Here is a 12,927-nt window from a genome sequence, read left to right on the forward strand (position 1 = left end):
GCAATGGAAAAAGACTTTACATATGGTAGAAAATTTAGGTAGTGTTTATTTTTTTAATATTTTATTTCTATTAAGTATTGAAAGTAATAATAATAATAATATTAATATTAATAATAATAGTGATTCACTTTTAGTATTAAAAAAAATTAATGTGTTATTTAGATTGTATTTTATTTTTATTAAGTATTGAAAGTAAAGAAAAAATCAATAAATTCACTTTAATTACAGTGATTCACTTTTAGTATTAAGAAAAAATTAAAGTATCATTCAAATCCTATTTTATTTCCATTAAGTATTGAAAATTAAAAAAAAAACCAATAAATCCATTTTAATTATGGTGATTCACTTTTAGTGTGCAGAAGAAAATTAAGGTAACGTTCATATAGTTTGTTTTTTACTTTTTTTTTTTTAACTTATTATTTATTTTTAAAATTTTTTTAATTGAATAAAAAAACTAAAATATTTAAGTGATGTTAAAACTAATAGGTGCTTAATACTATTAAGTTTTAAGTTGTTTTTTTTTTCAATATTTTTTTCAATTAAGTATTAAAAATTAAAAAAAAAACCTATATATTATTTTCAGCATTTAGAAAAAGTCAAATAGTTAAAAAAAAAAAAAAAAAAAAAAAAAAAAGACTAATAAGTTAATAAAAAGTAAAAAATAAGTAAATCATCTTAAATCTGAAAGCAACAAAAGTTCAAAGAGAAGAAACATCACCTTAATTAAGACAAAGGGCCACCATTTCCACGAGTTGTCAATTCCAACGAGTCTGAACTTTCTACATTCGAGTAGATGCCCAATTTCCATATTTCCTGTGTCTTTGTTAGAAGAGGAACAAATAAATAAATCCTCTCCCTATCTCTCTCTATTCCAATTGCTTTCAACTGCAACTTTTAAGGGCAGAGACCAGCTTTGGTGCCCATTGGTAGGCTTTTAGGTACAAAATTTCATATCATTTAAAGCAAGCGTCCTTATCTTGGATCTAGTGGAAGCCTTGTTTGGAGGAGCCTTTTATTCACAATCAGTAACCTTTTTGTACTTGGTTTTCAATAATTTTATTAATACTGTTTATGGTTTAAAAATAATTTAATATAATTTTTATATAATAAAAAATCTTTCATATTTCATGAAATTTTTACCATTCCAACTTGGTTCCTAACAAAAGTTATGAGAATAAAACCTTCACAAAAATTAAGATTTTGTTTGGCAGGATTTCTATGAAGCACTTTTAGTCAAAAAATTATTTTCAAAAAAAAATATTAAGTGTTTTGACAAATTTTAAAATATAAAAAATGATGTTTTTGACCGAAACACTAATTAATAATTCTCTTAAAAACATTTTTGAAAAAAATATTTCTACTAAAAAAATATTAAGTAGAAATGTTGTCAAACACACTTTAAAATACTCATTTAAAAGTAATTTTAAGAAACATTTTTAACCTAAAAAATATTTTTTAAAAAAATTAAATATTTAACAAAATTTAAGAAATACTTTTAAAAATATAAAAAATTATTTATAATATTGAAAAATTACTTTGATAATATTTTTACTCTTTAAGTGTTTTTAGGAGAATTTTTTTTTCTTTTCAGAAAAGCACATTTTTCAATACTATAAATAATTTCAAATTTTAAAAAAAAATTCCTAAATTTTACCAAACACTTAATTTAACAAAACAAAAAAAAAAATACTATTAATACTAAAATCATTTCCTAAAATCACTATCAAATAAATTCTTATAAGTGATTATCTTAAAAATACTTTTAAAAAAATATTTTTACTAAAAATATTTTTGGATAAAAAAGACAACCAACACTCTAACATAATATTTGAAATAATATTTTTTTTTAATTATTTTCGTACAATATGATTTAATCCACTGGCAAGTCTTAACATACTATAAGTAAAATATCTGTACAACTTTGTGAAGTTTTTGCTTTGATTTTTCAAGGCACGTGCTTGTATGAACACATGCCCAGGCAGATATCGCAGCACTTCTCCCATACTCCAATGCCCATGCCTTATCCGAAATTAAATTATAATATAAAGTTTTCAATTTAAATAAGAATAAACTTTATGGTATATTTAAGAAGTTATAAAATACACATATTTTATTAATAATAATAATAATAATAATTTATACATGTAAGTAATTTAAAATATTCATTTCATATTATTTTTGTATTCAAATTCTCATGCAGTTTTAGAGGTTTCGAGCTTAAAATATATTTTTATAAAAAAATAAATGATGGGTTTGATAAAATCTAAACAAAAACATTTTTAAAAATTTTAAAGGTGATAATAATTTTAGAAAGTATTTTTAATTTAAAAAGTGTTTTTGAAAAAAAAATTGGTATTTAATAAATTTTGAAAAATATTTTTAAAAATCTAAGAAATTATTTATGATATTTTTTTAAAAAATAATTCATAAGTGATTTTTTAAAAATTATTTTTTAAAAAATAATTTGAATGAAAACATGATTTTAATTTTTAAAATTTTTTAATATATATTTATATTTTATTTTTTATAATCCATTTCCGCCTTAAGCAATAATACTCGTAACTAATTATGTTAAGTAGACAGAATGTAATCACTTTCAAAAAAGCACAATAGAGCGACACGTAAAAGTAGTGGGGCAAGCCACGTGGCTATTGGGAGACCACGTGGACAACTCACTCCTTTCAAACCTCATTAAAACGGCACCGGCCCTCGTCATAGTCTCTTAACTGCATTCCCAACTACCCCATTGTTTCCGTCATTAAACCTCACACCAGACGCACAATAGCTCACACCACCATCTTACCATAAATACAGAATAAGACTTCAGTGCAATCCAAAGGAGACTCAGACAATGGAGGCGATGAAGAAGAAGATGAGATTACCTGAGCGCTGGTTTCTGGTATTCATGATCTCTCTCTCCGCTTTGATTTCTGGATCCGCCGGTGCGGCGTCGTTAGAAGACCAATGCAACAAAGAGTTCACCAAGGTGTCGGCGTGCCTGGCGTTCGCGACGGGGAAAGCGGCGACTCCAACGAAGGACTGTTGCAGTGCTGTGTCGGAGATAAGAGAGAGCAAGCCGGTGTGCTTGTGTTATTTCATACAACAGACGCACAATGGGAGTGCGGCGGTGAAGAGTGTGGGGATTCAGGAGGCGAAGCTGCTGCAACTGCCTTCTGATTGCAAGCTGGCTAATGCGAGTCTCAGTGACTGTCCGAGTGAGTTCAACTGCCTCTCCCTTTCTTTGAGTCATGCTCAGATCTATATCAGAAAACTTAAATTAAAATAGTATATTTTCTCTTAAGAGTGATGCTCAGATCTATTTTAGAAAACTTGAATTAAAATAATATATATTTGACACTATTCAGATCTTAGAAACATGAAAATGAAAATTGACCGGTTTTGAGAACTGGAGTATAATAATTAAATTGATTATTGAATATAATATTAAAATTATTATTTTTTTCTTTGTATAAATATTTTTTTGTAATTTTTGTTTGTGTTGTATTTTCAAACCAGTAGGGGAAAAGTTCAGGAAAAATATTTTTGAAAACTGTTTTTTAAAAACAGTTTTGAATGTCATGAACATGTTATATATATATATATATATATATATATATGTGTGTGTGTGTGATTTTAAATCTATTTTTTATTAATAATACCTTATTTTCAACCATATGTAATTATTTTTTAAAACAATTTTAAAATTAAATGAAAATAATTAAAATGTTACCTTATTATTAAAATAGGATATCAAAAAACTATTTTCTGAAGGTGTTTCCAAGTTTGAAAAGCACTTTCAAACAGGCTCTTATCTATGGAGAGCCACGGTCAAAGTCTACCTTCAAAGCAGTTACAGCATCTCACGGTGGTGTGTAGTGTTGATCAGGAAAGAACAAAGAAAAAGAAAAAAGCAACTTTTTCCCTTTGATTATTGTTGAGTTTCTTTTTGCTTTGTTGTATAAGCACTTTTGTTTTGCATCTATTGCTTTTCACACTGCATTTCCAAATTCCAATTTTCCATTGCCAACTGCAAACCACATATTTGCTTTAGCTCTCATTTACCGTTTCTTCTGCCTTTTTCTTCATCATTCAAAAGCATTTAATACAGCATTCTTTTGATGTACATGTGACTATGAACCAAGCTTTAGAACCCGTTTGTTAGTCATTCTGGTTTCTGGAGTCAATCTAGGAGGCTTAGAAAGTATTCCTAATACTTTATAAGATGCTTAATTATTTCAAATCACTTTTAAAATTGGCAGGTGATTGTTCTATAAATCACTTATTTGTTATTTAACAGATCTCTGTAAAATAACTTTAAAAGCTTTGACTTTTTCATAGAAGTGCTTATAAATAGTAATAGAAGTAATATCGGAAGAATCTTGGAGAATTTAAATACCCATGTGTAGTAGAGCTGTGTACAAGTGGGAGGCAGGGAGCGTCCCTTTTCATTTGAATCCGGCTTAAAATGGACAGTAACTGCAAAATTTTCAGATTGCTTGCAGTGGAAGACTTCTATCTTTACTTCCTATACTGCAAGTCTGCAACCATATATAAGAACTGCAGACTTTCACTTTAGTCCTCCAAACTTTAACCATGGGTTGTTGCCATCACAATGAATACTGCTTTCAATGTTAAGAGTAAATTCACAGACCTATGAACTTGTGGTGGGCTGTCTTAGCTATATTTTCTGACATGAATTTTAATAAAGAATAATGTCACTTGTACTGAGATTAATGGTGGCAGCTGGCGTTCCAGTTGCCAACCCACAGCCTCTAAGTTATTAAATGTACTTTATAGCACGAACCAAAAAAGGAAAAATCTATACAAATTGTATTTATAGTTTAAGAACTCAATAAAAAAAAAATCATAATATTTCTTTTTTATTAAAAACAGTTTACTTTAGGTGTGTTTTTTTCGAAATAATTAAAAATATGAAAAATATTTTAGGAAATTTTGCTAACTTCGATGACTCTCTCTTTCTTGTGGCGAACAGAGCTTCTGAACATTACTGCAAGCTCGCCAGACTACAGCATCTTCACAAGCAATTCTACATCAACTGCTCCGGCCAGTACTTCGACGGGGACATCATCGGGGGCGAAAGATGATGGAAGTAATGCAGATAAGTATGCGCCAAGCCTTGCTGGTACAATGGCAATTGCTGTGGCCATCTTTTTTTCTATGCTCTCCCAGCAGGGCCTGCCTCCACAGGCTGGTGAAGGTTTCTTCTTCGGCTAAAGCTAGTAGCCAGGCTTAATTAGTGAGGTTTCGTTTTTTAGTTTCTTCCCTGGATGTTTTCTCAACCTTCATGACTTCCAATTATTAAACTATCTTTGCAGTGTAAGCGATTTATTCTATGCTCCTATTTAAGATCTCATGCTCTTTTTTTTTGGGTAACCAAATGTAGTATTAAGTTATATAATGGTTGTAAGAAAATCATTTAAAATAAAGTTTAGAATAAAAGATTAAAACAAAAAAGGAAAAAATGTTATAAAAACTAAATAACTAATTTATTTCACTATTATTATTTTTATTTTATTTTTTATCGAAAAAGGAATATAATCATGCTTCTTTTTTTCTAACCCTTCAATTAAAAAAATAGTTTTTATAAATCAATTAAATATAGTTTAGTTTTATTTTTAATTTTATTATATCAAAGAGCTAACAATAAAAGATATTATTTTAAAAACAAAAATATTTTCTAATTTTATTATTTTTAAAATAAATTAAATGAGTTTGAATATAATTTATTTTTATTTCTAAGTTAAAAATAATTTACTAACTTTAATTTTTTTTAAATCAAATTAGATACGAACAAAAGAGAAGAATACAAAATCTTTAATATGGTTTGACAATGATCCCTACTAAGTCCAAATAGTACATAAACACTCAACAATTCGATAATCGAAGGGAAAAAAAAAGAGTACAATGGTTAAGCTTTCAAAAAACCCTGCGAGCTAATCGGATAACTCGATCCTCAACATGTCAAGTGAAGCACAACAAAACTAATTCATGTTTCACAATCCAACACTTGTGACAAATTTTCTTGGAATCAAGCATAGCTCTAAAGGAATCACTTCAAAAACTAACAAGCATGTCTAACCATCTCACAATGATTCTAAACAAACTCTAAATTGCATTCAAAGATTCCAAGCCAGGTCTAAGATGGGGTTGGCCTTGTGGAAAGAATGCAACGTAAAAAAATGGTAATGAACCATTTAAAATTTTAAATTGCTAAGATCTGTACTGTTTCCATCATTCTTGATTGCTTGAAGCTGGCATTGTTGCATTTTTTTTTTCTAACCTCTACCTCCCAGGCTGGAGAACTTTGTACATGGCCCAGAGTACAAGGCATGGAAAAAGAAAATCCAAAATTACAAGGAGCACAGGGCTAAGAAGAAGAAATTATATATCCCAACTTCCTCAGTCCTCCAAAATAATCCAAAACCTTTTGATTTAAACAATCTGAGACATAAAATGAAGTATGAAAGAAGAAATGGAGTATGTTATAGGGATACCAGTCCAAGATTGCCTGTAAGATAAACCATATTAACTATTCTGATTGGTTCATGCCATTGTTGCCCTTGTTTTTTCGGGTTCTACTCTGCTTCCCCTCAAGCGAGCTGCACCAGGCAACGCCTTTCCTGCTGGTGACCGCTCCTTGTCATTCTCATTCAACAACACAGCTTGAGCAAAGGTCTTTGACATTTTATGTATGAGGTGAGTTGGGAGAGACCGGCGAATTTGTTGCTGACTGCCTACAACCATTGGAGCAGCCAACAGGCTTGCTTTATGTTGGGTCTTCTTTTCCTGCATGGCTTTCTGCCTGTCTTCATAGAAGTCGAAATCATCTAGGATGGATGAATCACTTTCGTAATTCCTGAATATGTTCAACATTTCATTACCCTGCTCCAATTCCACCTGCAAGGTTTGAGGAAGGACAAACAAAGCTGTGAATGATAAAGCCGTTTTCGAAAGTAAATGAGAAAATCAGTTAACCTTCAAGAAAATATATTTGAAACCAACACTGTGTATTTAAACTTCTTTCAACTTGTTCACAAGCATAGCACATGCCAGCAGGACCAGCTTAACCAGTCAAATAAATGGAAAAATACTGCACATGTAACAAGACCTACCACACCTAACAAGTTCATTCAAATGAAATCAAATTTAATGAGAAAAGTAAAGTGACTTCATTTACCATGAAGTATGCAGTGTGTAACATTGGTTAATTTTAACACCGTGTTGACAGAATATGAACATTCAAATATGTGAGATTAAGTTTGCAACTGGTTGGACAACCAATTTTCCGAAAATGTATATGATGCTCTCTAGCACCCACATGCAATTCGGAAAATAAACATGCAGTGAGGATCAAACTCATAACCTCCCACTGAGTGAGACTCTAATACCATGTTAAACAAATGTTTCCTAAAACTTCAAACTGTTATGATTTAAGCCCACAACGTATATCATAGTCTCTAATACAAGTTGTAACTGAGATCAGAAAAGAAAAATCCGATTTGAAAAGTCACCATAATACTAAACAATCTTGATTTCAATTGATTGCTATGATGTGAAGGAAAGTTCATCCTATTGATTATCAGAGCATCAGACACCTATTGACACACAATCGGCAGCCACCTGTGTGCAAGAGCTCTTGGAACACTAGCAAAAGAGTCCACCATGGCCATATAAGCAGAAGTATTATGCCTTTCTATCTGGAATTTATCATGGAGGCATTAACTTCCTCATAATTTAGCCCCCATTGTTCTTTCACACAAAAACTGACCACATGTCAAATATAGTAAATTCGCACATGAGGCAGGTAGGCAGACAAGACACAGTGTCCATGTTGAAACAAACGCTTTCATCTACATCCTCAGATCAAAGGCTGCTGGGGAAAATTAGGATCACACATCATCCACATTCATCATATTCATTTTTTTCTTAAAATAATAATTTCCAAGGCAAGAAAAGGAAAATGTGGATAAAGCTTTAGAACTGGGACCAACACCAAGAATCAGCCTTGTATTGCAGCCATGGTAATGCTCCCTATGATTGACCACCAAAGACTAATTACAGAAGCCAAAGTTGGCACAGTATGAGACCAATAAAAATCATGTTTCATGGATATAAAGAGCCAACTCCTAGCTTTGACTTGTTCTCTAAATTGTGTATAAGTAGTTTAAATCCAGGCGTAGGATAGTTAACTTTAGTCAAAATACCAGAAATCCAACTGAGCAACGACCGTTCTCCAGTCACTCCTAACTTGCACAAATAATGAATTCAAACAATTGACAGTTTGTTGATATGTTTTTAGATGATAATTTGTGGATCCCGAATAACACTTACCTCTTGAGTGTCTCTGCTGTTGGTAACTGGTTTGTTGTCATTATTTTCAAGTATAATGTGACGAAATTGACTGTTGGGTACATCTTTAATAATATGCCACTTAACAGGGAATTGGCCTGTCCACTTATCCTGCTTCCAATAATCTACACTTTTATCATAATCTACAGGCCCCACCATCTCGGCCACCCCACAGAACTGGGCACTAGCATTCACCTGCATAAAGTTGTAAGAAATAAAAACAGCAAGATCAGAAAAATAGAGCAGAAAATGGAAAAGGAAGAGGGGGGAACATAAAAATGATAAGGAGAAACGGTAGAAACTTTCTGCCAACTTTTGCATGCCCAAGGTCTCATGACACTGCAGCTGCAAGTTAAAACATTCATAAAGAATACCAAGGCAGAGAGGCACACAAAGATATCACCCCTTAAGGGCCCTCTTGGTTCTCAAATAGCATATCATCAGCAAGATGTACTTGTATCAATCAATCAGAAAATTTTCAATATGATTCATCCCGACCAAATTTGCCATTAATTATTTCTTCAATGTTATACAGCCACCCAACACTTCACAAGAGTAAACAACCAACAGTTTTTGTGATGCGTAGGGGTGAAGGGAGAGAGCAATAGAGAGAGAGAGAGAAGTAGAGTCTCAGATCCTATAGGTGTCCTAGACATGAGAAACTCTTTTTCATCTTCAAAGACTCTTAATGATGTTCTTCACAATAAAAATATATAAGAATACAATATGTCAGAGATGCAGGATAAAAAAGGACAAACAAAGATCAGAAAAACAGATAGAACTAATTATGGTTTCTTAAAATATGCACCATTATTTTCCCTCATGGAAGAGAAAAATAATGGCCAACCTTTTAAGTCACATTGTCCTAGAATGTCAAGAGGAATGTCCACATCACCATCTATACCCCACCCCCACCAATGGATTTTCTCCCTGTTCTTTTTAATGCATTACCGACTACTCATTTTCTCCCTTTCAATATTCATACCAGGTTAAACAAATTACTTCTAGTTGGATGAACTGTATACTGAATTCAAAGTTACTTCCATTCATTCAACAAGAAGACTTGGAGATTAAGTAATTTACCGAAAACAAAAGAAAGATTGGACAGTTTCCATGTTTCTCCTTGGCTTCATGAAAGGCAGAATCTAATCTTTTGTTGCCATTTGGGGTGCTAACCCACACGCCATACTTAATGCTCTTGTGGACATTGTCTTCACTATAAGATTTGATCACGAAGAATTTTGCATCTTTGTACTCAGTGACAAAATCCAGATGGTTGTAAGACTCGCGGTGGACTCCAGTACATGTTCCATTCTTGCTATTATTAACAAAAGACTCATTAGCAGGTGTTCGGTTTTTTGGCTTTGACGCCCTAGGCCCTCGATTTTGCTCAATTAAAGTATCAATTGTACCAGTACATCCAAATGAAGTGTCACTGTTTCCTCCACTTTTTGCTTTATCATATGGAAGCCAGTTCCAACCATTCATGGCAGAAGTAGTGGATATGGAAGTATTTCTGAAACTAGAGCTTTGGTTTATTCCACTGCTACTGTAGCCCCTGCAGTTCAAGCTTGACTGAGATCCAAATCTGGAAAGCGATCCATGTTGTTGAGAAGCCTGCATGAGTTTAAATTTGTAAGCATCTTTTGATATTTATTGCCCTGGTTCAAAGCAAAGTGTCAAAACACTGTTCTCATCAATATTGTGAAATGCAAGATCCCATTCTAACAAATTTATTTGACAGAAAGGAATTACCCATTCCAAATTATAAAATAATAATAAATAAATAAATAACAATTTAGGAAAATACAACTAACCATTCCAAAATCAGTCCTGGACATACTCAGTGAACCAACTGGCTGCTGAGATGCTGCTGGTGATGACAACTTAGACCGCTCCTTCAAGGGGATTGAGCAATCTGACCAGAGACTACCAAATCCAAACACATCAGACCCATCCGACATGAAACTTAGCCCATCAGAATTTTCAGAAAAGTTGCTTCTGCTACCAAATGATCCCAATGAAGGTGGGTAACCCAGATTCAAGCCAAAAGATTTGCAATCCCCTTGCTTACCAATTTCCGAAGGTAGCTCTGTTTGTGAAACAGGAGTTGATGAAGTAACATATGGAATGTTCGGAGCAATGGGTTGCTGGTAGGAAAGTGGATCAGAGATTGAGAACTGCTGTGCAGCATGTAACTTCCCATCTCCCCTTGCAGAAGCCAGCTGTGTTGTCTCTGGATATGGTCCATATGGCATTTGAGGATTATACCCATTACCATCAAATACAACAGATGGATTTTCATTGTACATGCCCTAAATCAGACAATAGAAAACAAAAACATCTGGTGAGTTCTGATGAGGAAAGGAAAATCAAGCATGAATGAAGATGAAAAGCTGACGGTCTTTACTCACAGAAGATCTAATTTCCAAGCCTTCAGCATTAACATATGAAGAATATTCATTCCATTTACCAGTGACATTATCAAAACCTGAATCACAATAGATATGAGAAACATGATTGTTATGCAACAACACAGGGCAAACCAAAGGAACACTTATCCATCTGTACCATATCTAGGGAAACATTTTCCCATGTGTCCCTCATTAATTTAGAATCACCATAAAAAAAAAAAAAAAATCCAGAATCCAATAACTAAAGTTCTATCGTGACATCTCATCAAGAAATATGTTGCCAATAATAATCTAGTGTGCCATATTTGCAAAATGGGGAGAAAAATCGTGCAAATGCAAGTATGAATGGATACAGAGCTTAGGATTACTAGCTCTAACATGTTACACGCCCATGTTCAAGGGGGGACAGGCTGGCAATTTATGCGGGCACAGCTGACTGTAGTATCGCTATCGTCATAACACTGCTAGGTGAAAATTTTTCCACAATACGAAACTCGCAGTTTTTTACCTGTTGCAATTGACCATTGTATTTCTCCTTAATATTATGGTTCTGAAAATGCAAGATTGATCTTCCAACATTTCAAAAATTAGACTAATAGTGCGTTTGGTAGTGTTTCTATTTGAAGTGTTTTTAACGGAAATGTTATCTCTAAAAGTGTTTTTGGAAAAATCATCTATTATGTGCTTCTCAAGAAAACAATAAAAGTGATTTTTCGACTTTTTAAAAATGTTTTCTAAATTTTGCCAACTGGGTCTGATTTTTCTTCAAAAACATTTTTTATATTATAAGTGTTTTCTAAAAACACCGCCAAACGGACGCTACTTCCATCTCGGTTTCACCCAAAATCTCCAGTATGAGGATATTTCATAATGTCACTTTGATTGGAAACAACCAATTGATAACAGAAGCAACACTTTAAGGTCCTTTAAGATAATCTACTAGCATAAAGACCAAGCCAGCCACACAGTCATCGCCCACCCACATTTCCAATAAAGCTATCACCAGAAACTTCACAAGTTAAATTTACAGGATCAACAAGTATTATCACTCCAAGCAAATGATTCCTTTGAATGAGAAACACTTAACTGGGAATATACCCCTTCTCAGAGGTTTACCATATATGGAATGTATCTAGAGCTCTTAACTAAACAAGAGATACCATGATGACAAGTAGCATCAAGATCAAATTGCCATTCAAATCTTATTGGTCCTCATCCAACAATTCCCATTTTGGAACTTAGCACACCAGTTCAGGAAAATGCAGAACAGGTTGCAAATGACACCCAATTGCCAACACAGGCACGCAACAATCACAAAATTCAACAAACCAACACCTAACAAATGCGTTCAATTCTCAAGAACCACTCATCTTCAGGACCATCGAATCAATACCCAGTTGAAAAAAAGTTCCGAGAAACAAACAGGTCCCTTGTTTCATCGAATTCAACACAGCCCAACCCAAAACACGACACGTGAATCCAACCAAGACCCACTTCAAATTCAGGTCACCTAATGGGAAAATGATAGTGTGTTCAATGTTCATGGGGTACCTGTTGGGATCAGGCGATCAGGGCCTTGTTGTGTCGCTGCCATGTCTTCGCAGAGAGAGAGATAGCGAGAGAGAGGGAGGGAGAGAGAGAAGGAACGCGAGAGAAGCGTTTAGGTTAAGAGCTCAGCGAGTGATTTGGTGGAGAAGGGGCCGTGGTACATGTCCGACCACACTTTTTCACTTTCAGCTGCTGAGTTTGCATTTTGCATAACCCCCCACCTGTCCACCTGTTTCTCTTCCTTTCCTTTCTCCTTTTTCTCCCTTTGTGGAGCCCGAGTCTCAACCCAAAACCATAGTCTTCTTCCTCCCTGACCAGGGCCCAACCCTTGAGCTTCAATTTTGGGCTTGAGCTACACTGATTTCAATGCCAAGTTGTAAAGGTTGTTTTCCTTTATTTTCTTTTCTTTTTGTCTCTCTCTCTCTCTTTCTTTCCCTTTTCTTTTTACTGGCCTTTGCATTTTGATATTGGAGGATGTTTGTTCAAATAAGATTTGAGTAGAGAAAATGTTTGTTCAAATATTCCATCAACCATCCTTCCATTCTTGGGGCTTGATATTCAAGAATAATGATAACTTCATGGAAAAATTCTAAAC

General features: G+C 33.4%; 2 protein-coding genes across 2 annotated transcripts; one reads left to right on the forward strand and one right to left on the reverse strand.

Moving 5' to 3' along the window:
• Nucleotides 1–2,758: 2,758 nt before the first annotated feature.
• On the forward strand, nucleotides 2,759–5,387 carry LOC117919420 (non-specific lipid transfer protein GPI-anchored 1). The gene is made up of 2 exons (XM_034836657.1): nucleotides 2,759–3,215; nucleotides 4,994–5,387. Exons 1-2 carry the CDS (start codon nucleotides 2,852–2,854, stop codon nucleotides 5,233–5,235), a joined length of 606 nt encoding a protein of 201 aa, XP_034692548.1. The 5' UTR covers nucleotides 2,759–2,851; the 3' UTR covers nucleotides 5,236–5,387.
• Nucleotides 5,388–6,058: 671 nt separating this feature from the next.
• On the reverse strand, nucleotides 6,059–12,662 carry LOC117925051 (YTH domain-containing protein ECT4-like). Its single transcript, XM_034843873.1, has 6 exons — nucleotides 12,336–12,662; nucleotides 10,785–10,861; nucleotides 10,188–10,685; nucleotides 9,454–9,987; nucleotides 8,353–8,565; nucleotides 6,059–6,918 (listed from the first exon to the last, which is right to left on the reverse strand). The coding sequence occupies exons 1-6, from the start codon at nucleotides 12,376–12,378 to the stop codon at nucleotides 6,565–6,567; spliced, it is 1,719 nt and encodes a 572-aa protein (XP_034699764.1). The 5' UTR covers nucleotides 12,379–12,662; the 3' UTR covers nucleotides 6,059–6,564.
• Between the last annotated feature and the right edge of the window lie 265 nt (nucleotides 12,663–12,927).

This window comes from Vitis riparia, chromosome 1 (assembly GCF_004353265.1).
Source record: "Vitis riparia cultivar Riparia Gloire de Montpellier isolate 1030 chromosome 1, EGFV_Vit.rip_1.0, whole genome shotgun sequence".
NCBI classification, from domain to species: Eukaryota; Viridiplantae; Streptophyta; class Magnoliopsida; order Vitales; family Vitaceae; genus Vitis; species Vitis riparia.